The sequence below is a fragment of the Mesoplodon bidens genome (assembly GCF_964165515.1).
Source record: "Mesoplodon bidens genome assembly, chromosome: 5".
In the NCBI taxonomy this organism is placed as follows: Eukaryota; Metazoa; Chordata; class Mammalia; order Artiodactyla; family Ziphiidae; genus Mesoplodon; species Mesoplodon bidens.
The window spans coordinates 12,233,987-12,261,511 of record NC_138161.1 but is presented as its reverse complement, the minus strand read 5'-3'; the positions used below and the strand labels follow the sequence as shown (position 1 = coordinate 12,261,511).

The window sequence follows — 27,525 nt, the reverse complement described above, 5'->3', positions numbered from 1 at the left end:
ACTTCCTTGGAGGAAAACATCCTCCAAATTCACTCACAGCTTTTACCTAAAGTGAATGAAAGGATCAAAAATCCTTGTAATTATTTTCCTTCATGTCCTTTATATATGACCACACAAAAATTTTTTAACAAAACTGAACAAGAAAAAAACTTCCCTTGAAAAATGAGTACGCTTTTGTTTAGCAAAAAATAAAAAATGGTAACGTTTTCCCTTTTTTGCTTTGACTACCAGGAAGCTCAGAGTCAAGGTTAATAATTAAGAGTATCCATTTTGTCCTAGAGTCTAAGTATCAATACATGATCTTCTTTCTACCTAGTTCCTATTCCTTCTTATTTAACAGTTCCATTTATAGTACATTTATTACGTTAATAACACTTTCCTGCAAATTCCTCTGGGAATTAAATGGGAATAAATTACACATAAACCATTTAAGTAGTATGAAAGCTTAGTGTGGCAAGAGCTGAGCATGCCTACAAGATAGTTTGCCTTGAATTTCTGAAGCACTAGACAGAACTTGCACTAGAGGTACCATGTATAAATGTAAATTGATGTAAACTGACTGTGAATTTTAACTGGGTAAGAAATAATCATGGAATAAAATGTTACAGTCACTACTGAGAGTAAAAAGTATGGGCTCTGGAACCAGACAGACCCAAGGCACATACAAGTTCTACCTTTAAGCTAAAAAGGTTTGGGTAAGTTACAATGAAATTTTCTACAGAAAATAGATAAGAGTAACATAATCCACAGCAATGCCTGTGGAACATTTTTGAAAGAAAAATGATCAAATAAGTTAATGTATGCTCTATGCACAACATCACTTGCTAATACATGCTTTTTTATTCTTTATTCTCACTCACTCCTGACATTACCTGCTGAAGCTGGGGCACAAGGCATGCATGTGTGTGTGAGCATGCACACACAGACACACACAATGCACTTTTAACTTAGGTTCATCTGTCATTTGTCACTATCCCCATCCTCTCCAATTCTTCAAGGATCACAATGGAAGTGAAATTATAAAATGTGCATCAGCATTTAAAGCATCAGGTACAAAAGAAAGCTAATTTGTCCCCCTGTAACTGGCTTATTTCACTTAGCATAATGTCCTCCAGGTTCACCTCTGTTGTCACATATGGCAGGATTTCCTTCTTTTTTAAGGCCCATTCCCCTTATGAGAGGTATCTAAGAGAGTCAAATTCATAGAAACAGAGGGTACAATAGTGGTTGCCAGGGGCTAGGAGAGGGGGAAGTGGGAGTTGCTGTTCAACGGGTATAAAGTTTCAGCTACACAAGATGAATAAGCTCTAGAGAGCTGCTGTACGACACTGTGCCTATAGTTAGCAATATGGTATTGTGCATTTAAAACTGTGTTGAGAGGAGATCTCATGTTTAGTGTTCTTACAAAAAAAAGAACTTTTTTTTAAAGCTAAGCTCGTCAGCTCCTTGATTTGGTTTAATGTCTTATGATACTTTATGATTCCATTTATATGAGATTCTAGAAAAGGCAAAACTACAGTGATAGAAAGCATATCAGTGGTGGCCAGGAGGTGGGGGAAAGGGGATTAACTGCAAAGAGATATGAGGGAACTTTCTGGAGTAATGGAAATATTCTATATCATGATTGTAGTGGCAGTTACACAACTGTATACATTTGTCAAAACTCATCGACCTGTATGCTTTAAATTGAATTTTATTTTATATTTTATATAAGTTATCCTCAAATACACTGACAAATATATATATATATGATACTGTAGACAGAGACTAAATGATTCTCGACTGGATACAAACAGAGCATGGTGGCCAAGAGCATGGGCTCTGGAACCAGATTGTCAGTGTTCAAATCCTGGTCCCACCACTTATTTGCTTTATGACTTTGGACAAGTTACTTAAGCTCTCTGTGCCTTAGTTCCTTAATCTTAAACTGAGGACACGAGTGGTTACCTTATAGGACTATTGTGACAGTTAAATGAGTTAATATGTGTCGAGCATTCAGGACAGTCTTTGGTACACACTAAGTATTCTACAAGTACTTGCTATTATTCTTAATCATCCTTCAAACTTCCTCCCCCACCTACTCCAAACTCCTGCTATAACCACAAGTCACCCCTCCTAGTCCTTAGAGGCTGGAAATAGAATGTCTAGTCCTGAGCTTTTTATATACAGCATGGAAATTCCACTGAAAACAAACCCCTGGATTCTAATAGAATGTGTTATAATCTGAACAAAAGAAAAATACTGTTGGATGACAAATCAAAAAAAATTCAAACTCAAAAAAAAATGTATATGTAGACAAACAGCATGTTTCTTCGAAATACTTCTGTTGTAGCCTATGGGTGGTTACTCAGGTGATCAGAACTGAATGTGAAAAACACTGTAGTCCTAGGTTTGATCTCCTAATGTGTCCATACTTTGCTGTTCAGTAATCACGGTCAGCCATCTTGTAAGTAATATTATTAGTCAACATTTGGGATCAGAATAAATCCATCATTAACACAGGAACAGTCAAGATCCACTGATTTTGCATGGTAACATTTTATCTATATACTATGGGCAATATAACATGACAAAAACCAGTAACCTCTGGCAGTAACTTCAACTTTCTTCAAGTTTTAAGTAACACAGAAACTTTTTTTAAAAGTAAATTTTTAAAAATCCTACATAATCATTAATCATCCCTAAATAAAGATTCACTAGAGGCTTTGTTCTTTCTGCTGATAAATCCCTCTTTTACCAGCATACGTTAACAACTCAAAGTGCCTTTACCTGTTCTTCCTAAACAGCCGCTTTCATAGCTGTCACCTCTCACCTGAGCATTGGACACGGCATTTATCCTAGAACAATACAAAATCACCTAATAAGCTTTCATGCTGCTAAAATATTCAGATATTTATATATCATTTAGAAGGGAAGCATTTCCTATCTAAAGCCAGTATCTGAATAACTGAACATTATCTTTTAACTTAAATATCCTAGTGGATAGAAATACTATGCTAGTCTTATTTTCCTAAAATACACCCAGAAAACACACAATTTTATTTTTTAAATATCAATGTTTTCTATATATTGGTAATAAATATGTTGAAAACAAAATTAAGAAAATATTTCCATTTATAATAACATCAAACAAAAACATACTTAATTTTAAGGGATTACTATCACTTGTCTCCAAAGATTATGAAAGAGGCCAATTTTCTGAGTTCTTTGTCTATGTTATTTTATATTTATACATGAATGACCCACCATGAGTTACCCCATTTTAAGGTTCTCATTATAACCAAGAGTTCAAAAGTTTCTCTTTGTGTTAAAAGTCAAGTGATTTTCTCTCATCCATTTCTCAAATTCAGAGAACATTTGGTATAATAAATAGGCCCACTTTATTCAGCTTCTCTTTCCATTCTTGTTAGAGTGGGTATATTTGTAGCAGGAATTGTCTTTTCTTAGCATCCTGAATGAATATAAGTAGTTCCATCTTCTACAATTTACCTTTTTAAAGCTCCTGACAGTAAAAGAAAATTACGTAATCTTAATGTTTAACATATTTTTTTAAATTATTAAAAGACATCCATGAAAAGCTTCCAAACTCTTTTATGAAGTGAGATAATGGCTAAACCTAAAAATGATTTAATTAAAAAAGGAAAGCCATAGATCAATCTCATTTAAGGCCAGTCCTGCCCTCCCTCCAATACTGGCAAATACAGTTAAGTGACACACTTAAAAAAAATAATACTCCATGGTAAAAGTTGAATGTATTAGATACTCAGTGCTCTGTGGTGACCTAAATGAGAAGGAAATCTGAAAAAGAGAGGATATATGTATACGTATAGCTGATTCACTTTGCTGTACAATATAAACTAACACGATATTGTAAAGCAACTATACTCCAATAAAAGAAATAAATTTTAAAAAGGATTTTAAAAAAAGTTGAATGTATTAAGAGTATTCAAGGATGACTTCCCACTAAAAAATCTAGCAACGTAACATACTTCATTAAACCTAAGATGCCAATGATTTTTAAGATGCACCATTATTTTTTTATACTGCCAAGAAGGAAAAAATATTATGAATTATACAATACCAATGACTACAAGAAGCACACTGATATTCAAAGATATTAAAATACAAAAAAATCTTAAGATCTATAAAACATAGTAATTTGTCAGTTTAACAAATATAAGAACAAAAATCACATGATAATCTTTATAAAGTATAATAAAATTAACTAAGTTCAACACTTAAAAAAAAAATTTTTATTGGAGTATAGTTGATTTACAGTGTTGTGTTAGTTTCAGGTGTACAGCAAAGAATCTGTTATACATATACATATACCCACTCTTTTTTTTTTTAGATTCTTTTCCCATATAGGCCATTACAGAGTATTGAGTAGAGCTCCCTACGCTATACAGCAGGTTCTTATTAGTTATCTATATTATATATAGTAGTGTGTATATGTCAATCTCAATCTCCCAATTAATCTCTCCCCCCAAATTCAACACTCACTCTTAATTTTAAAAATCTTAATAAAATGGCAATATAGATATACACACATATATTTATCACGTTAAAGAATCAATCAATGAATTAAAGTTACTCCAGATAGCATCAAACTTTGAGGAAAAAATGTTTTTAGAAAAATCATCTTGAATTGAGAATTACCTTCATACTTACATGAAGAAAGCCAATGTGGAAAATACACCACATGTGTGAAAGGCATGGTTCAGCTGTTCTGGCTTAGGATACACCACGGCTGCATCAATCATTATCCACCAACCTGTAAAAAACTTGAGAAAGAACCCATGTCATTAAAATAACACTAATACTTTGGCTTAGCATGATACCTGTTTCTTAACATTCCATGTTTTCTATGGACCATATAATTGAAACATAAAATGTCTACTTTGAGTTTTAGATGTTGAAATATAAAAAACAAACAAAAAAAACCCAAATAAACAAAAAAAAGAATTATAAAAAACAAGAATCCCTTGTTTACTTATTCTTTATAGCATATGAGGTGAATCTAACTAATCAAATCCGTGTAAGATTCAAGTTCTGCTCTTAATGCAAGATGAAACATTTATTACCTAGGAATGAATTATCTGCTTCTTTTATCCACTATAAAATTATATACAACCAAAGCTCTCTTAACTAACCTCCAACTAACCAGCTCCCTGATTACCTGATGTGTTTCACTCTCGTTCATATTAAAAAGAATGTGGAACATTCTTTTTTAATACGCCCAAGCACTTTTGCTTCCACAAATGAGCTGCCATGTCTCCAAAAAATATCTACGCTTGCTATAATTTTAATTAATTATGTAATTTGATTAAATACTGCAAAACTGACTAAACATGAGTTTGCAAAATGTAACGTTTCTATGTAAACTAAGCTGAATAGAACTAAAGTAGACAAGTTACTAAGGAATTTCATAGACAAATTAAGTGCAGGCGAGGTGACCACAGAGAGCAAGAAAAACTTGGAAACACCTAAAAGAATTCTGCATGCATATTGCTTCACAATTATAAGATGTTATGGAAAAACCTGAACGAACTTTTTGGCCACCCCAATATCTTTAGTTCCTGCTCCACTTTATTCCTTTATTTATCTTTTCTATTGAACTTCAGGTATAGAACTATATACTGGAAAAGATTAATTTAAATTAAGTGGAACATATACTGAAATTTGCTTCAAAAAGTGCAGTGGGGGCAGGGAGTGCTTGATGGAATGCTAAAGCAAGATTGGTCATGATCTGACTTTTTTTTGAAGCTCAATGATAAGTACAGGGGGTGAGAGAGGACTCTATACCGTTCTCTCTATTTTTGTGTATACTATTGATATTTTCAATAATAAAAAGTTTTTTTTTTAAATATTGGAAAGAAAATTAAGCAGTAGTTTCCTCCACAAATTTCTTCCTCTCGCTTCCTGCCTGTGCTGCAGCTGGGGTATGAAGATGGCAACCCTTCCCTAAAGGGCTGCAGGGCTTCAGTTCTAATGCAGCCTAAGGTTGTTATTGCTGTCTGCACATCCTGAATTTCAATGAGTCACAACAATATTATTAGTTACATCAAATTCTGAGCCTTTGAGGATCCTAAAGGAATGATACATATTACATAATTTTTTTTTTTTTTTTTTTTTTTTTGCGGTATGCGGGCCTCTCACTGTCGTGGCCTCTCCCGTTGCGGAGCACAGGCTCCGGACACGCAGGCTCAGCGGCCATGGCCCACGGGCCCAGCCACTCCGCGGCATGCGGGATCCTCCCAGACCGGGGCACGAACCCATGTCCGCCGCATCGGCAGGCGGACTCCCAACCACTGCGCCACCAGGGAAGCCCCATATTACATAATTTACTTAAAAAACTACTGCCTTCAAAAACTGTATTATCATGGGTATTCACAGTTCAAAGGAATAAAGATTAATTTTCAGGGCAAAAAGTGAGGTATAAATGTCACCAACCAGGCTTTTTCACTTACCAATATACCTGCTACTACAGAAGCCACTGCATTTCTTCTCTCACTCCAGTCGATACATTCACATTCTGGCCAACGGAAATTATCTAGGAAGCCTGCCATTTTCACCACTTAAGCACGGACTTTTCATTAAATACTATATTCTACAAATAAAAAGAGAAAAAAATAATCGATCTAAGGAAATATTTTTAAGAAGAGAAATATCTTACTCCTTTCTTAAAGCTTTAAACACAAATTTAACTTTAGGTCTAAATCTACTATAGTTAAGAAGAAAAATTCAATACTACAATGAATATCTATTGAGATGTACATAAGACTGTCCTAGGACACAGAAGGAGCTTACTATTTGTTAAATGAGCATGGTGGTTTTAAAACATGTCTGCCATAGAGAATGGACTTGAGGACATGGGGCGGGGTGGGGGGAAGCTGGGATGAAGTGAGAGTGTCATGGACATAGATACACTACCAAACGGAAAATAGATGGCTAGTGGGAAGCAGCCGCACAGCACAGGGAGATCAGCTCGGTGCTCTGCGATGAGCTAGAGGGGTGGGATGGGGGGGGGAGGCTTAAGAGGGAGGGGATATAGGAATATATGTATGCATATGGCTGATTCACTTTGTTGTACAACAGAAACTAACACAGCATTGTAAAGCAATTATACTCCAATAAAGACGTATTAAAAAAATAAAAAATAAAAAGTGTCTGCAAAGTCTTTGACACTTCTCCCATTGAGAGGTGGATCTATGTCCCTACCTTTGAATTTAGGTCAACAATAAAGGCTGGTTCACTGATAAAGTAGAGAAAGTGATGCTATGTAACTCTGCCATACAACTTCTCAGACTAGATCATAAAAGACAATGCAGCTTGCAGGTGGTTCTCTGGAACACTAACACTAGAGCCCTGAGTTGGTTTGTAAAAAATCCAAGGCCACAGTGCTGTAAGGAGACCAAGGCCCACGGTTCCAGGTGGCGGCCCAGCCAACAGCTAGCCCTTAACTGTCGGACATGACTGCTGCTCCGGTTATTAGCATTACCCCCACACTTTAAGCCTTCCCTGACGAGGCCCCAGGTATACGGAGTGGACACATGTCATCCTGGCTATGCCCTTTCCAAATTCCTGACCCACAGGAACCGTAAGCATAATAAAATGGCTGTTTTAAACTACTAAGTTCTAGAGTTATCTGTATGCAGCAATAGATAACTGGAAGGAGAAAAATCACATGCATAAAAAACTATACAAGGGTACATCATGCTGTGTGAATTTTCAAAACAAAGAGAGTATGTTCAGATGTGATGATTCAGGAACACCTTAAGTTCCAGAAAGAAAAGCGGAAAAAAACTATTTGAAAGCACTGAAGAGTGCTGAAAAGCAGGCAGAAACTGGAGGGCATTTACCCCTTGAAAGAAAACACAATGAGCAAGATCCACTTTAATACAGCTTTTCCCCCTGAAGAATTCCCTAACCTTCCACTCCCAGCCAAGTGAGTCCCTGTGGTGCAGAATAGCTAAAACTTGAGCAAAAAGTCAGTCTTTCTGGCTTGAGGCATCAGAGGGTGAAGTTCAGGATGACAAGAGCAGCTGGAAATTGAAGGGGAAACCTTGGAAAGGGGTAAGTCACAAGGGGGAGCCCCAAACACTAATATAAACTCTCTTAAATACCTGACTAATCCCTGAACAGCACATGCATGAAGGAGATTCCAAGGACCTGAGCAGAAAAAAATATCTGGAAGGCTAAAAGAACTAAACAGATTTCGGCTGCTGTCCCCTGCAAGGCATTTTGGAATTTGAGCTCCACCAGGTCAGAGATTAGTAAACGCCTTGGGATTTCCACACACTCCAACAAAGTATAAAACCAAATCTCCACAATTTCAGGGTGATCAGTCAGTATTTTAATTGCCTGTTAGAACAAAAAGTAACACTCTTCAGATGAAGATAACTGATCCAGAGGGTCTATAATGTATCATCCACAATGTCCAATATACAGTTGACCCCTGAACAACACAGGTTTGAACTATGCAGATGCACTTATATGTGGATTTTTTTCACTAAATACATACTACAGTACTACGCAATCCATGGCTGGTTGAACCCACAGATGCAGAACTGCAGACAGGCAGGACCAATGTATAGTTATACATGAATTTCTGACTGCACAGAAGGTCAGCACCCCTAACCCCTGTTTTGTTCAAGGGTCAACTGTATAGTTAAAAAAAAAATCACTAGACTTTTAGAGAAGCAGAAAAAATGTGATTTATCTTCAAGAAGGAAAAAAAATCAGTCAATAGAAACAGACCCCCCCATAACTCAGATATTGAAAATTAGCAGACAATGACTTTAAAGCAGCCAGTATAAACACATTCAAAGACAAAGGAACATGGTCAAAATAACTGAGTTAATGGAGAATCTCAGTAGAGAAACTTTTAAATGTAAATTTTAGGACTGAAAATTATAATATTTGAAATTTAAAATTAACTAGATGGGCTCAGTAGGAGATTACAGACAGTAGAAGAAAAGTACAGTAAGCTTGAAGAAAGGTCAAAGGAAATTATCCTATCTAGAGAACAGGTTTTTTTTCTTTTTAATTAGGGGGAAATGAATAAAGTTTCAGGAAACTCAGGAACACTAATAACTGGTCTAACATATGTTTAATTGGGTCCCAGAAAAATAAAAGAAGCAGGAAGAAAAAATATTTAAAGAAATAATGGCTGATAATTTCCCAAATTTGGTAATAAATAATAATTCGCAAATCCAGGAAACTCAGCAAACTCCAAGAGGATAAACACAAGGAAAACATCATAATAAAACTGCTGAAAACCAGAGATAAAAAGAAACAAAGCAACTTTAGGGGGAAAAAATAATCAACACATTACATACAGGGGTAGTAGAACAATATGTATGATGGCTGACTTCTCGTCAAAAACAATGGAGGCCAGAAGAAAATGGAAGGACATTTTTTGACATGCTTTTAAGAAAAGCAATCATGAGAATTCCCTGGCGGTCCAGTGGTTAGGACTCCATGCTCTCACTGCCGAGGGCCCGGGTTCAATCCCTCGTCAAGGAACTAAACTCCCACAAGTCACTCAGCATGGCCCAAAATCAATCTCAAATGCTATATCCAGCAAAAATATTCTTCAAAAGTGAGGGTGATGGCAGTTCTACCCCTATCTATCTACCCAAGAGAAATGATAACATGTCTACACAAAAACTTGTACACAAATGTTCATAGCAGCATTACTCATAGTAACTAAGCAGTGCAGCAACCCAACATATGTCAATTATTGAATGTATAAATAAAATGTGGGATACCATACAATGGAATACAAATTCAGCAATAAAAAGGAAATACTGATACATGATACAACACAGATGAACCTCATAAACATTACTCTAAGTGAAAGACAACCACGTATATTGTATATTCCATTTATATAAAATGTCCAGATGAGGCAAATCTATACACAGAAAGTAAATTAGCTGTTGCCTAGTGATGGGCAGGGGGGAGCGGAGTGTAATAGGGAGTGAGTGCTCATAGGCACAAGGTTATAAAATTAGACTGTAGTCTTACTGCACATAAATATACTAAAAATCACTGAACTGTACACTTAAAACAGGTGACTGTTATCATATCTTTATTGTATCTCAAAAAAGCTTTTTTAAAATGAGGATAAAATAAAAATATTTTCAGGTATACAAAAACTAAGATAATTCATCACCAAATCTGCACTAAACAATGCTGAAGGAAATTCTTCAGGTTAAAGGGAAATTACACCAGATTAATCTCAGATCTATAGGAAGGAATGAAGAATACCAGAAATAATCAATATGTGGGTAAATATAAAAGACTATTTTTTATTCCTTCTCTTTATTTAAGACAACTATTTAAGGCAAAAATTATAACATTGTATAGGATATCCACAAAGATAACCTTTCTAAATAGCATGTCAGTTATATTTTCAAATAATATGCTTAAATATGGATTTAGGCGAAATACCTCTAAATTTAAAGTAATGGGTCCAATTGTTAATCTGAAAAGAAGTACAATAAATATACTACAGAAGTTCCAAACACTGGACACACAGACTGGGAGACAATATTTGCAAAACAAGTATCTGACAAAGGATTTGTACCTACAATATAGAAAGAACTCTTAAAGATTAATAATATATATATATATAGGCAATAAAAAGTGTGCACGAGGGCTTCCCTGGTGGCGCAGTGGTTGCGAGTCCGCCTACCGATGCGGGGGACACGGGTTCGTGCCCCGGTCCGGGAGGATCCCACATGCCACGGAGCAGCTGGGCCCGTGAGCCATGGCCGCTGAGCCTGCGCGTCCGGAGCCTGTGCTCCGCAACGGGAGAGGCCACAACAGTGAGAGGCCCACGTAATGCAAAAAAAAAAAAGTGTGCACGAGAGTTGAACAGACTTGAAATGGCAAAGGACTTAAAAAGACAATGACCAAAAAGCATCTAGGGCTTCCCTGGTGGCGCAGTGGTTGCGAGTCTGCCTGCCGATGCAGGGGACACGGGTTCGTGCCCCAGTCTGGGAAGATCCCACATGCTGCGGAGTGGCTGGGCCCGTGAGCCATGGCCGCTGAGCCTGCGCGTCCAGAGCCTGTGCTCCCCACGGGAGAGGCCACAACAGTGAGAGGCCCGTGTATGGCAAAAAAAAAAAAGCATCTAAATAGGTATTCAATATCATTAGTCATCAGGGAAATGCAAATTAAAGAAATATCATCACATCCACTAGAATGGCTAAGATTAAAAAGACTCACTATTGGAAGCAGAACAACTGGAAATCTCATACATTTCTGGTTGCGGTTTCTTACAAAGTTAAAAGTAATGCTCCCTATAACCCAGCAATTCCATCCATAAGTATTTACCAAGGGAAGTAAAAACATACGTCCACAAACAAAAAGACTTTTACGAGAAAGTTTATAGCAGGTTTATTCATATTAGTCCCAAACTGAAACAACCTAAATATTCATCAACAGAAGAATGGATAAACAAATTATGATGGATTCATACAATGGAATACTATTCAGCAACAAAAAAGGATGAACGATATATATAACCACACAGAAAAAAAATCTCAAAACCTGATTTATGTGAATGAAGGCAAACACAAAGGAGTATATACTGTATGATGCCATTTAAAATGAAGCTTAGGAAGAGGCAAAACTAATCCATAGTCCCAGAGATCAGAACAGTGGTTGCCAGTAGGGGCTGAGGATTGACTACAAGGGAACTTTTTTGGGGTGATAATAATGTTCTATATCTTGGTTGGGATAGTGATTATGCAGGTACATTTATTTATCAAAAGTTACTGAAGTGTACACTTAAGATCTGTGTATTTTACAGTATGTAAATTTTACCCACAAAAAAGATTTAAAAATTTTATCATTTAGATATGCTTCAGCTGCACTAAAGCCTTACTATGTATGCATTATGGGCACGTTTTATCAAGATAGTCTCCAGTCACAGAGATGAACTGTTATCAAAGATTAAATATTAACTGGTTAAAAACAAGTTTAGGGAAGGTCGCCATGAATTTAAGACAATGTCTGAAGGTTAAAACAAAAATCATGGGACTTCCCTGGTGGCACAGTGCTTAAGAATCCGCCTGCCAATGCAGGGGACATGGGTTCGAGCCCTGGTCTGCGAAGATCCCACGTACCGCGGAACAACTAAGCCCGTGCACTACAACTACTAAGCCTACTACATTCTAGAGCCCACGAGCCACAACTACCGAAGCCTGCGCGCCTAGAGCCCGTGCACCGAAACAAAGAGAAGCCACCGCAGTGAGAAGTCCACGCACTGCAACGAAGAGTAGCCCCCTGCTCGCCACAACTAGAGAAAGCCCGTGAGCAGCAACGAAGACCCAATGCAGCCAAAGATAAATAAATAAATTTATTTTTTTTAAAAAGTGACATTATAAAAACAAAAGTCATGTTTCCTATTATAAAATTCATTTTGCATATATCAACCTATTTATAAATAGTTCTATAAGAAGAAAACATACAGTCGTCCCTCAGTATGTACAGGGGATTGGTTCCAGGACCCCCCTCGAATACCAAAATCTGTGGATGCTTAAGTCCCTTATATAAAATGGCATACTATTTGCATATAAACGCCTTTATGTACTTTAATATCATCTCCAGATTACTTATAATACTTAATACAATGTAAATACTATGTAAGTAGTTATAAATACAATGTAAATGCCCTGTAAATAGCTGCCAGCACTCAGCAAATTCAAGTTTTGCTTTTTGGAACATTCTGGAATTTTTTTTTCCTGAGTATTTTTGATCCCTGGTTGGTTGAATCCGTGGATGTGTAACCCAAGGATACAGAGAGCTATTTCCACACACTAATTTCTGAAATGTCATGGTCTTCTCCCTCCTGGAGCTTAAATTGCAGGGTCAGGGGTTTGGGTGGGGCAGAGAAACATCAAAATGAGACAAACAGTTACTATGAAGGAAATGCACATGATCCTGATACAAAATAAGGGAGACCTATTTTAGAATGGTCAGGGAATGCCTCGCTCAAGAGGCAACATGTGCTAAAATTTTAAAACACACTGAAATTTAAAAGGTGAGTAAAGTTAATTAGATTAAGGAGAAGCAAAAAAGGCAGAGCAGAGAGAGGGAAAATTACATACAAAAGCCACTAAGTCCCTTTGATACTAGCCAGGAAGAATTAGCTGGTACCAAAGAGCATAAGAATATAGTAAGTTAGGGGAGGAAGTGGCTTGGAATAAATATGGAGAGAGACAGGTAAGCACCAGATCACCTTTCAGATTAATGTGGACTTCATGATGGATTTGGGGTTTCACCAAGTGCAACGGGAAACCGAGTGAAGAACGTTAGGATAAAAGGAGCAAAGGCACCAAGATGGCCACTGTGGTAAACATTTAGGAGAGGGCTAGTATATTAAGAACTAACACTCTGAACTGAGAAGACTGACTTTCATATGGGTTTTCTTATTGATATTTACCAAAAATAAGCACATTTTATCATGACAGTCTTGATTTAATAACAGCAATCGACAATACTAACACGGATCCCCTGGCTTAAAGTGGAGATAAGTATACAATATTTAACTTAAGATAATAGGCCTTTGGAGACTTAATGAAGGCAAAGACTACTTAGAGGAAATCTAAATGTTCAATAATAGAATAAATGTTTAAGTAAAATAGTTTACTTAATGCAGACATTTAAAAATCTATTTTTGAGGGACTTCCCTGGTGGTCCAGTGGTTAAGACTCCATGCTTCCAATGCAGGGGGTGAGGGTTCAATCCCGGGTCAAGGAACTAAGATCCCACATGCCACGGGGCACAGCCACAAAAAAATTTTTTTTGAAAATCTATTTTTGAAAAACATTTAATGGCATGAGTAAATGGTAATGACTAATACCAAGTAAAAAAAACAGGTTATTAAAACTGTATCTAGGGCTTCCCTGGTGGCGTAGTGGTTAAGAATCTGCCTGCCAATGCAGGGGACACGAGTTCGAGCCCTGGTCCGGGAAGATCCCACATGCTGCAGAGCAACTAAGCCCGTGCGCCACAACTACTGAGCCTGTGCTCTAGAGCCTGCGAGCCCCAACTGCTGAGCCTGCGTGCCACAACTACTGAAGCCCGCGCGCCTAGAGCCCGTGCTCCGCAACAAGAGAAGCCACCGCAATGAGAAGCCTGTGCACCACAACGAAGAGTAGCCCCTGCTCTCCACAACCAGAGAAAGCCCGCGCGCAGCAACGAAGACCCAACACAGACAAAAGTAAATAAATAAAATAAATAAATTTTAAAAATGTATCTATGCATTATTTCCTTTTTAGAAAAAAGAATTAATAGTATATATATATATATATATATACACACACACACACACACACACACATGCATAAAAATAAGAACACCAGTACTTTCATAATATTATTTTATATATGGGTCACAGGATGGTGTGTTTGTTTTGCTTTCTATTTTCAAAGTTTGCTGCACTGAGCATGATTACATTTTTTTAATGCGAAGTGATTTTAAAAGTTATTGTAATTAACACAAAGAATTGTTGATTCTTGCCTGTTGAGAAACCTCTTATATAATGTACTATGTCTGTAACTGTTTTAAACAAACTTAAACTTTTTTGAGGTCAAGGAAATTACTGGTATGGTCTCCCGCAAAACTGACCCAGGTACCAATTTTTAAAAAAACAAGATGACTGAACTGAACTAATGGACCCACAAGTCTTATAATACATTAGATAGCAATTATTCCTATTACTAGAGAGGCAACTCTTTTTAAAAGGAAATGAGTCCTTTTTAGAGAGCATTTTAAGTGATTCAACTGTGAAAATTTCAAATACTCAGTTTAGGAAACCAAATTGGATACCTGCAAAAAGCAAGAGGAGAAAACAACTACACACTTTAACATATAAACATGGTCTGAGTGATTTCCATATGCATCAAAGTCCAAATAATATACCAATTTCAAAATTTTTTCCTTTGACCAAACTTTCATGTTACCATCTGTTTGTTCATGCAGCTCTTCACTAGTTGTTAAATGCTACAAATGTTAGGCGCTGTGTATACAAAAATGATTAAGACAATCAATGTAGAGAACAGTCTAGTTAGGGACATTGTCAGGAGAATAAATAACTGCATTATAAAATGTGCTCCACTATACATACACAAAAGGGCTATAACACAAATATGAAAAGAGTGTTATAGGACACTACTTCCCGGGAAGAGTTGAGGAAAGTTTGATAAAGGAAGAATAAACTTGGTTGGGTTTTGAAGCAAGAAGAGGAGTTTGACAGATGAAAAAGGAGGAATAAAATATGCAAAATTATGTAAGGCCACAAGAGAACAGGGTAGAGTTTAAGGTATTTCAAAGTGATGTGATTAACATGTTTGGGACAAGATCATCAAGGATTTTTCAGCCTACACAAATCTGACCTCTATTCTCTAAGCCAAGGGATTAGCAAACTTCTGGAAAGAACCAGATAGTGTACATTTTTAGTTTTGCAGGCCAAACAATCTCTGTCACGACCACTCAACTCTGCTGTTATAGCATAAAAGCAGCCATAAACAATATGTGACCAAATGAGCATGGCTGTTTTCCAATAAAACCTAAATTTACAAAACAGGCAGCAGACCACCAGACTTGACCCACAGCTCATAGTCTGCAGGCCCCTGCTCTAAGCACTAGGAAACTACCAGAGGCTTGTAAGCAGGAAGTGACGAAATCAGCTCTGGGATTTAGAAAGACTATTCTGGTAGCAGCAGTATGGAGGAGGGACTGAAGGAAAATGTTAAAGACACCCTCTAGACAGGAAGAGAATAAGGATGGAAACTGAGGCCATACTCATACAGGCTAAAGAAAAGGTTTTTATTTGAGAACGATTGATGTGGTATTATCAACAAGCAAGGAAGAGCTAAGAATGACTGCTTGGGTACCCAACGGCTGGAAAGACACCATTAACCAAAACAGGGAAGGGAGAAAGGGAGAGGAGAGTTTGAGCATCATGTGTCTGATATGACTGAAGGACATCCAGGTGGAAATGTATGTAAGACAGACGTACAGAATCCACTGAAAGAGTGGTTTAAAGCAGAAATACAGATTACAGGCTGACAGTAATTAAGTGGTAACTGAAGTCACAGGGGCAGCTAGGGTATCTCAAGGAGAAAATATGGAAGAGGGCTGAGGACTGATTCAGTGTTCATCTCTGACTCACTCTCTTCCTTCCTTGCATTACTGTCTGCCAGGCATTACAGCAGACTTACATATACAATGGTATTTAATCAGCACAAAACTCTTCTAGATCATGAATGAAATATTTACAGAACATGTCCTACAAGCAAGGCACTGTGGGGAAAATAAAGATGAATAAAACTTGGCCCTCATCATCAGGAGATTTACAAACTGGCAGAGAAATCAGTTAACACCTTTTAAAATTAAATTACAATTTGTATCATTAAAAAATCTGGTGGGGGGGCTTCCCTGGTGGCGCAGTGGTTGAGAGTCCGCCTGCCGATGCAGGGGACGCGGGTTCGTGCCCCGGTCCGGGAAGATCCCACATGCCGCGGAGCGGCTGGGCCCGTAAGCCATGGCCGCTGAGCCTGCGCATCCGGAGCCTGTGCTCCGCAACGGGAGAGGCCACAACAGTGAGAGGCCCGTGTACCGCAAAAAAAAAAAAAAAAAAAAAATCTGGGGGAATTCCCTGGCAGGCCAGTGGTTAGGACTCCCAAGCTTCCACTGCAGGGAGCACGGGTTCGATCCCTGATCGGGGAACTAAGATCCTGCATACCACATGCTGCAGCCAATAAATAAATAAATAAGTTACCCCAAAAATCAGGAAATTAAATTTAAATATCGTGCAAGATATTAGGTCTACATAGCCAGAGCACAACAGCTGACTCACATTAAACAAAACAAAAATAAAATCGACACCTTCCCTACTACTACTACCACTAGTATGACTACTACTACTAGTACTATTACTACTGGCTCTTAGTTATAGGGTGCTTACAGGGTACAGGCAACTCTACGCCATCCTCAGGAACACTCTGTTCATAGACTATTCCATGGAATCCTCACAAATACTCTAAGGCAGTTACTAGTATTATCTCGTAGTACTGAAAAGGTTTACAGAGTAACTGGCCCAAGGTCACACAGCTAGCAAGAAGGAAAGCCAGGATTCCACCGAAGTTCACATCTGATTCCAAACCTGTGCTCATGGCCAATACACTGTCCTGCTGCCAGACAGTTTCACAGCATTTCTCTCATGTCCATTTCGTGAGGAGAAAGTTACTATTCTACTGCCTGTGGTGAAGAAAGCAAGAAGAACGAGATGGAAGAGAAAGAGCCCCAGTTTAGAGGAATACTGTGATCACCTGGAAACAGAAGAAAGCAGTCCAATGAGGTCTACAATGACAGTGGTGATTACTGTTGATTCACATCTTGACGAAGCAGTCTGGAGAATAGTTTTTCTTCTTAGGTTGCTATAAGCCTGGTGTCTAGGTAGTCACAGTGTGAATATTTTATAGGCCTTAAAATCCAACAGTATGATTATTCAGAGAGCTAAGCATTTTTGGAAAGACATTTTACATACTTAATCTCGGGATGCTTATTTGCCTTCTCACTTGTAAATCATCTATAACAAGAATAAAATTTAGTAAGTACTACCAATTTTCATAAAAGATTTAAATCTAAAAACCAAAGTAAAAGGGAGCACAGGGTTTTTTTTTCCTATCTATCTATCTATCTATCTATCATCTATCTATCTATTTATTTATTTATTTATTTATTTGGGCTGCATTGGGTCTTCGTTGCTGCGCACGGGCTTTCTCTAGTTATGGCGAGCGGGGGCTACTCTTCCTTGCGGTGCGCGGGTTTCACATTGCGGTGGCTTCTCTTATTGTGAGCGTGGGCTCTAGGCGTGTGGGCTTCAGTAGTTGTGGCACAAGGGCTCAGCAGTTGCGGCTCACGGGCTCTAGAGCATAGGCTCAGTAGTTGTGGTGCAGGTTGTTGAAATAATCCAAGTGAAGGATGATAAGGGGACCTCCCTGGCAGTCTAGTGGTTAAGACTCCGTGCTTCTACTTCAGGGGGCATAGGTTCGACCCCTGGAAGGGGAACTAAGATCCCACATTCCTCATGCCTCATGGCACGGCCACCAAAAACATAAATAAATAAAATTTTAAAAGATACGACTTCCATGACCTCCTGACTCCACGGCCAGATCTAATCCCCTTAGTACTTCATTATTAATCTTGTTATTTGATTAATATATACCTTCCCCTGAAGAGAGTAAAATCCACGACGGACATTCCATGTCCATTCTCGCTCACTGTAGTTCTCCCAGAGCCTAGCACAGTGGCCTGGCATATAGTAGGCACTCAAATACTTGTTGAATGATTGACTCTAACTATTTTGTCTTTCAAATTTTGGAATGCGGGCTTCCCTGGTGGCTCAGTGGTTGGGAGTCCGCCTGCCAATGCAGGGGACACGGGTTCGTGCCCCGGTCCGGGAGGATCCCGCGTGCCGCGGAGTGGCTGGGCCCGTGGGCCGTGGCCACTGGGCCTGCGCATCCGGAGCCTGTGCTCCACGGCGGGAGAGGCCACAGCAGTGAGAGGCCCACATACCGCAAAAAAAAAAAAATTGAAATGCAATACCTGTCTCATTATCCTGTCACAAAAAAAAAGAAGAAAAAAGTCTACTTCTCTATACCTAGGTTTATTTAAACTGATAATCTGTAGACGCTGGTAAAAAGAAGCATCATTTCAATGAGGGAAATAAATCTTGCCAGGACAATATATTAAAATATATTATTTCTTTTTTTTGGCCGCACCGCATGGCATGCGGAACTTCCCCGACCAGGGATCGAACCCATGCCCCCTGCAGTGGAAGTGCAGAGTCTTAACCACTGGACCACCAGGCAAGTCCCTAAAACATATTATTTCTTAAAACCATTCTCCCTGCTTCCTCAAGTCCAGATTCTGCCAGAATTTTCTAAAACTCAGACCAGATCATGAAAAACTTCCAACAGCCTGAGATAAAGTCCAAAAGATACAGGGTACTTACAGTCTCCCCTATTATAGCTTTCTTATCTCCTACTATCTTGATGCCCTCTTTACTCCAGCCACAAAGAAATAAAAGGGAAAAGGTAGCCAGTACTTATTGAATACCTACTGTTAGGAAAACTGCTAAAGATTTTTAATGTATTTATTTATATATTTCTATATCTATTTCTATATGTCTATCTATCTCCTTGGAATGCCCCTTTCATCTCTCTGTCTACAAACTCCCAATTCAACCTTCAGGACACACATCAGCCAAGTTTGGAAGTAATTGAACCAGATTACATCAAGGATCCCTTCCATTGCTAAGATTCTGAGAACCATGATCCTTCTAATAATGAAGCAGTCTCCAAGAGCGATATGAACTAGAAAGTTCAAAAGATTTCATCAGTAATTTCACCTACGTCAAAACATACAATTAACAAACTAAGTGAAATGTGTAAACCTTTATTGATCCTGGTTTCCAAAAAAAAATTTTTTTAAGGCAGTCTGGCCAACTGGGGAAATCTGAATACAGGTCAGACAGAGAATATTATAGAATTATTTTCCCAGATGTGATAATGATAGTATTGTGGTTACGTAAAGAGAATGACCTTGTTAGGAGATGCATTCTTACATATTTAGGGGTGAGGTGTCAATGCCAGCAACATATGATCAAATGGTTAAGCAAAGAAAAAAATAAAGCAAATATGGCAAAATGTTAAAATGTTGAATGTACTGTTCAATTTTCTGTATGTTTAAAAAATTTTTATAATAAAAAGTTGAAAACATAGAAAGCCATACTATCATGAGTTGCCACCTAAAAAAGATGACTGCTACACAATCCCAGAGCTGATCCAGCCATGGCAAAACTTCACTCGCTCTCTGAGGCCATCTTTACCTAGGTTTCCCAGCAGAAGCCATGCTTAGGCATCTTTGCATCCTCGGATTGCTCAGAAAATGCCGTACTCCCAGTTCAGAGACACTGGCTCCAGGGTCACAGCTTTGAACCACACAGGTGAAAGGGAACCCACCTGGCAAGCAGTACTGCGATGGCAAAGGCCTAGAATAAGAACATTTCTAAGGGGCTCAAAGGAAGTGGATGCCTTGAAGTACCAATTATCCTCCTCCAGCATTAGCCACCATGCAGGCAGCTAATAGTGTAGGCTTTGGAGTTAGCACTGGCCTGGGCCCTCACCTACCTGCAGCCTCTTCCCCGCTGTGCCTACTTGGCCAGGTTCATTTATCCATTCCTTTTTTTTTTTTTTTTGCGGTACGCGGGCCTCTCACTGTTGTGGCCTCTCCCGCTGCGGAGCACAGGCTCCGGACACACAGGCTCAGCGGCCATGGCTCACGGGCCCAGCCGCTCCGCGGCATGTGGGATCTTCCTGGACCGGGGCACGAACCCATGTCCCCTGCATCGGCAGGTGGACTCTCAACCACTGCGCCACCAGGGAAGCCCTATCCATTCCACTTTTAATGGAATAGTCGCTGTGTGACAGGCACTGTTCAAGCTTTAAATGTCCTTGGGCTATGGTCCTCTGAGGTGTAAACTGGGCATATGACAGTACATCCCTCAGTAAGTGAGAATTAATAAGAAAAGCAGTGTCCAGCACATGTGATCACTCAATGCTATCAACCACTACCTACCAAGAAGATGGTTCACATACATACGACTGCTTTTGTGCTCCTGGCACTACTGCCATTACTATTTGGAAGAGAAAAATGATTACTGCCTCTGGGTGATGATGGCAGATGTACATAGCACCTCATTCTGCTCCCTCTTGAAACTTCACGAAAACTGCAATCAATAAAAGGAGTTTTTAAAAAGTCATAAACTCCCAACGATAGGGAGAACAGAAGATGAAACAACAACAATAAAATTCTGAAAGCTGGAAAGCAGATGGACATGGTAACTGACTTAGCACACCCAAGAAAGCCGAATTTCCAAGCCAGTAGCGGGGGAAGCTGAGAACCAACACAGTGACAACTTGGGAGGAAGCAGGAAGAAAAGTCAGATCCCAGAACCTGTCCCTTTTCTCATCATGGTACTGGCAACTGCTTCTTCCATATCCTGGCAAAAATATGAGGCTTTTCCCCCGCTACGTCTTGTGTTCTGGACTGGGGGATACCAGGCACAACAGAAGATGCAGGTGTCGTACTGAAAACTGGACAGAAGGGACTTCTGTTCCTCTGTTCTGGTGCAGAAGACTAGCAGCCAGATCCGCTCCTTCCAGATAAGAATCTGGAAAGCTATGCAGAGAAAGAAAACTCAAAACGAAATCACTATAACCTCAGAGATAAGAGAACATAGTGCATTGTAAAGCAAGAATAGGATGCTATCATAAGAAACATTCAGAGACTAAAAAATAGCTTTGAAAAATAAAAACATAACCGTGGATTTTTTTTTAATCCAAATACAAAGGTTGAGAAATAAAAGTTAAGAAAATCTAGCAGTGCGAATGCCCTGGTGGTCCAGTGGTTAAGACTCCGCTCCTTTATTGCCGAGGGCGTGCGTTTGATCCCTGGTAGGGGAACTAAGATCTCACTAGCCGCGTGGTGCCCCCAACCCCCAGCCCCCCAAAATCTAGCATTAAGTAGGTGGAAAACAGAAGAAAACAGGTAAGAAAATTAGAAGACCTTTAAAAGGTTCACATCTAAATAAGAGGTGTTTCAGGAGACACTATAGAGAATACAAGCGAGAAAAATAACAAAATATTCAGGAAAATCTCTCCAGAATAGAAAGTACTATATTTCCAGATTTAAAGGGCCCATCAGATACTCAACCTAATGGATGAAAATAGACCCATGCTAAGACAGGCCATTTTAAATTTCAAACCACTGGAGTCAAAGCAGAAATTAGTCTGCAGAAATTAAAAACAAAACAAAACAAATAGCAGAAACTAACACAACATTGTAAAGCAATTATACTTCAATAAAAATTAATTTTAAAAAAACAGGTCAAATACAAAGAATCAGGAATCATAATACTTTGGAATTAGCAGCAACACGAGAAGCAAGATGACAATGGACCAATTACTTCAAAATTCTGAGAGAAAATTACTTCCAACTAAAATTCTATTACCAGCCAAAATATCAGTCAAGTATGAGGATAGAATCAAAACATATTCAGACAGGCAACGTCTCCAAGAAAACATAACTCTTCTTGTCAAGAAGCTATTGAAGTTTGAGTGCCACCGGAGAGAGTAAATCAATGAAAGAGAATACAGGAACGATCCCCACACAGGAGAGCTAAAGAGAATCCAGCTATGCCCCAGACGAGGAGGACAACCAGGCTAGACTGAAGCAGTGTAACCAGGTACTATGCCAGCTTTTTTTTTTAATTTTTTTTTTTTAGTTTTTATTTATTTATGGCATGCAGGATCTTAGTTCCCCAACCAGGGATCAAACCCGTGGCCCCTGCAGTGGAAGTGCAGAGTCTTTTTTTTTTTAATACATCTTTATTGTAGTATAATTGCTTCACAATACCGTGTTAGTTTCTGTTGTACAGCAAAGTGAATCAGCCATATGCATACATATATCCCCATATCCCTCCCTCTTGAGCCTCCCTCACACCCTCCCTCCCTCCCATCTCACCCCTCTAGGTCGTCGCAAAGCACTGAGCTGATCTCCCTGTGCTACGCGGCTGCTTCCCACTAGCTATTTTACATTTGGTAGTGTATGTGTTAGTCCATGCTACTCTCCCGCCACCCCACCTCCGTGTCCTCAAGTCCATTCTCTATGTCTAAGTCTTTATTCCTGCCCTGCCACTAGGTTCATCAGTACCATTTTTTTTTTTTTTAGATTCCATATATATGTGTTAGCATACGGTATTTGTTTTTCTCTTTCTGACTTACCTCACTCTGTATGACAGACTCTAGGTCCATCCACCTCACTACAAATAACTCAATTTCGTTTCTTTTTATGGTTGAATAGTATGCCATTGTATATATGTGCCACATCTTCTTTATTTATTCATCTGTCGATGGACATTTAGGCTGGGAAGCGCAGAGTCTTAACCACTGGACCACCAGGGAAGTCCCTATCCAGCTTTTTAACCTGAGGACTGAATGTCCCATGAACCTGACCCAGATTCCTATCTGTACTCAGCTGTGCTTGGCTTGATCTTGATCATGTGCTGATGCAGTTCCTGCTTTCCTTCTGAACCCTGCAGCCTGCATCAGCAAAGGACATTCACTTACCTCACAGAAGGTTCTACTTTGACCTACACTGATAACTGCATGCAGGCCACGGTGAGCAGCCCACTCCCTCAGACTGTATTTCTGCCATCTTTCCAGTCTTTGGTCCACACTAGAGCCCTCTGATGCCCTGACTGGAGTGAACACCGTATCCCAAGACTCCCTCATAACACTGCCCACTGACGTCCTCAGAAAGGGCCCCTGTCAGAGAAACAGTCAGGGAAGCTGAAGCCATTCCGTCCTGCTCATCTTTCCTGGAAGCTTTCATCTAAAAGTGACAATATTGTCCTTTCCTTACACAGTCAGGTTTGTGCTTACAATTATGGAACAAATTTTTAATCTCAAATTGAGAAAGCGCTAGCATTTTCTAATAAGCCTGTTTGGACCTCATCTGTGCTCTAAGGAAAATAACTTTGTTATCACAGTTTATTTAATGAACAATCCACTGTTAATAAAGACACAGTTTATAGTCCTGTAAGCTTTCAGTTTAACTGCAGAAATCAATAAGGTGTTATGATTTTATAGTCTGGTAGAAATGACTAATCACAAGGTATTATGATTTTGTTGCCCTCTGGAACATTAACCAATTATATCTAACTCAGCAATTTTATTGAGACATTCCTTTCCCTATGGACTACACAGATATCTATTTCTTAAATCCTCTTAAAACCAGTTCTTTGTGGGACTTCCCTGGTGGTCTAGTGGTTAAGAACCCACCTTCCAATGCAGGGGACTCAGGTTCGATCCTGGCTGGGGAACTAAGATCCCACATGCTGCAGGGCAACTAAGCCTGCGCGCGGCAACTAGTGAGAAGCCCTAAACAAAGAGCCCCGTGCACTGCAATGAAGATCCAGCGCAGCCAAACAACAACAACAAAAAAAAACAGTTCTTTGTGGCACTCTCAATAACTATAAAATAAAACTTTGAAGCATGCTATGTGTATGAGAATTTTGTTTTTAACACTTCACTCAAAACTAAATATACTGTTTATGTGTAAATATTTATATACGTGTGCATATATGTACATGTGTATACTTATGTATTTATGTGTAAAGCTTATTTTAAATTTATTTATTTTATCTTTCGCTGCGTTGGGTCTTTATTGTTGCTCTCGGGCTTTCTCTAGTTGCAGCGAGCAGGGGCTACTCTTCGTTGTGGTGCGTGGGCTTCTCACTGCGGTGGCTTCTCTTGTTGCGGAGCACAGGCTCTAGGCGCGCGGGCTTCAGTAGTCGTGGCTCGCAGGCTCTAGAGTACAGGCTCAGTAGTTGTGGCTCACGGGCTCTAGAGCGCAGGCTCAGTAATTGTGGTGCACGGGCTTAGCTGCTCCGCGACATATGGGATCTTCCTGGACCAGGGCTCGAACCCGAGTCCCCTGCACTGGCAGGCAGATTCTTAACCACTGCGCCAGCATGGAAGCCCTGTAAAGCTTATTTTAGAAAGCAAGGGAAAGACTGGAATTCCCTGGCGGTCCAGTGGTTGGGACTCGGCGCTTTCAGTAACAAGGGCCCGGGTTCGAACCCTGATCGGGGAGCTAAAGTTCCACAAGCCGCGCGGCATGGCCAAAAAACAAAATGAAAGCAAGAAAAAGATTAATTTAAAATATCAGGGTAGAGGCCACCTCTGGAAGAAAGATGTAAATGTTTCATTTCTTAATTTGGTTGTAGATACAATGTTGATCATTGCAATAGTATTATTTAAATTATATATTTATATATATTCTGTACACGTTTTTTTGGTACCTGAGATACATTTTGCAACAAAAGAAACATTTAAAAAGACAACAAGAACTTCTGTTACTGTTGGGGGATTACCACAGGAGGGTATTACACAGCCTCTGTTCAAATTTTCTCTTCCTGAAGGCCTTCTCTATTCATTCCTGCCAAGCCAATCAAATGAGTCAACATAACCTTAAAGTCAACACCATTAAGTGGTAACAAGGTTAATAAATTAACCATTATTTAACCTGGTCCTCAAAATTTTTTGGATCCAGTCTCTAAATATAAAAAGACACACAGGGCTTCCCTGGTGGCGCAGTGGTTGAGAGTCCGCCTGCCGATGCAGGGGACATGGGTTCGTGCCCCGGTCTGGGAAGATCCCACATGCCGCGGAGCAGCTGGGCCCGTGAGCCATGGCTGTTGAGCCTGTGCGTCCGGAGCCTGTACTCCGCAACGGGAGAGGCCACAACAGTGAGAGGCCCATGTAACGCAAAAAAAAAAAAAAAAAAAAAAAAAGACACACAGATTCTAAGAAATGCATTTAAATCAAGCAAATTAACTACTGCTTTTAAATTATAAAATCCTTCAAGTTACAAAAAAAGATTCCTGGTAAAAAGAGCACTACCTGAAACTTATCCAACAATGCCCAAAAGATTTTCATGCAGTAAGTCTTTTAATGGCTAAAACCCAGAAACAACCAAACGTCCATCATTAAGGGACCGATAAAATATATTAGAGTACATCTAAACAGCTGCATACTGTACAGCACTTTTAAAATGAGGTAGGTGCACACTGATATGGAGACGTGTCCTTATATGTAGTCAGTTGCCCAAGAGTATCATGGTACTATCCCCTAGGGACTGGAATTCAGGATGCAAAGTAAAGAAACAAGGAATTCTAACTTTTCACTTGATATACTTCTGTGCTGTTTCAATTTTTACTTGATAGTATTCTGTAACATTACAAAAAAAGTTTACAACCTGGATATATTACCGTAATCATTTAAAAAGAGCAGATAAGGATAAACTAATAAGATAAATTCTTTACCTCGGACTCCAGAAGTGAATTCAGAAATGACCAGCCAGTTGAGGCTGCCTTAATCCTAATGGGCCGAGGAGGATGGGGGAGGGGAAGGCGTGTCTCCGGAAGAGGAACACTGCATCCTCTCCGTGCTCTCATTAACCCAGCTTTTCCTGTCGGGTCGATATTCAAGATAACTTTTGATGTTCATTTTAAGGACGAAGAGGCTTGCAACACTATTATCGGTAAAAAAAAAAAAAAAATGTATAACGTTTGTTCTACGTCTGAAAACTATGTTTGTCTGAAGATGATGGAAAAGAAGTGTAACAATCCTGGGAGTAAGAGGCTTGGGAATTGTTAAGGAAAGGGATTTATAGCGCAGGTAGGTGAAGAGTTTGAGAGAAGAGGTGGGACACTCCGAAGAGAAATCAATGTCTTGGAGAGGCATAACGCTGATTACACATTCACTCCCATCGGAGGCTTGAATCCTTCCCCAAAACACACACACACACACACACACACACACACACACACACACACACACACACACACACACACACACACACACACACACACACACACACACACACACACACACACACACACACACACACACACACACACACGGCGCCAGCAGCGGGGAGGGAGCGAGCACAGTCGATCTCAGCACTTCTTGGGCTTTAAAAGGTCACATATTTTATTTACCTTTCAAATTAAGCACGTGGGCTTTAAAAGGTCATATATTTACCTTTCAAATTAAGCACCTTCCATTGATTAACTCGTAAGCCGATTTATTGGTTAAAAACCAAAATGGTCTTCCCCAGCACAACTACCTTTGCTACATGGGCAACTCTCTGCTGCTCTTTATCTAAAAGGGCACGAACACTTTATGATTAATACGCGAAAGAAGGCTGACCCTCTTCCATTTCCATTTCACACCTCTGTACCTGACTCTCCTACGGAGAGACTCGGAAAAGAGCGCCGAACACTGAAAACATTCCTAGCCATGGTTCAGAGCAAACGGGAGGGGCGACGAAGCACCTGAGTGGACCCCTGACGCCCCGTGCGGGCCGCACATCGTCGCCCCACCGCCCGTCGCCCCGGGAAGCTGACAGGCTCGAGACGGAAACCTTTCCAGACCTTCCAGGGAAGCAATCCGACGGCGAGACAACGCGGCGGTGCGGCCCGCCCCGGCCGAGCGCCAGCCACGCTCGCCCGAGGGGACGCGGGTTGGTGCGGAGGGGGCGGCGGCATCCCCGCCCCGCAGAACGGCCGGACGCCCCGCGGACCCGCTCCGCCCGGCGGCGCCTCTCACCGGAGAGGTCGGGCCAGGCATCGCCGCACCTCGCAGGCCGGGCCGGACGAGCCGGGGGTGCCTTCCTACGCGCGGGCGGCTAGCGCCAGTCCCTCGCACGCCTCAAACCGGCCTCCCGCACTCACCCGGCTTCCCCGACGTCCAAGCCGACCCCAGGCGCGCGCGCAGATGAGGAGGCGGCTAAGCCGCGGCAAACCCGGGGTCCTCGGCTCCACCTCAGCCCCCGGGAGCCGGTAGCAGTCCGCGGGCGAAAGGCGAGGGC

General features: G+C 40.1%; 1 protein-coding gene across 1 annotated transcript in view; it reads right to left on the bottom strand.

Moving 5' to 3' along the window:
• The window catches only part of TMEM50B (transmembrane protein 50B), a 35,400-nt gene extending 7,875 nt beyond the window's left edge, over nucleotides 1-27,525 (bottom strand). Inside the window, exons 1-4 of the mRNA XM_081235705.1 lie at nucleotides 27,389-27,525; nucleotides 6,471-6,610; nucleotides 4,672-4,784; nucleotides 2,770-2,837 (exon numbers count right to left, since the gene is read on the bottom strand). Coding sequence (XP_081091831.1) covers nucleotides 2,770-2,837; nucleotides 4,672-4,784; nucleotides 6,471-6,569 — 280 coding nt within the window. The 5' untranslated portion in view covers nucleotides 6,570-6,610; nucleotides 27,389-27,525. The remainder of the gene's footprint in view (nucleotides 1-2,769; nucleotides 2,838-4,671; nucleotides 4,785-6,470; nucleotides 6,611-27,388) is intronic.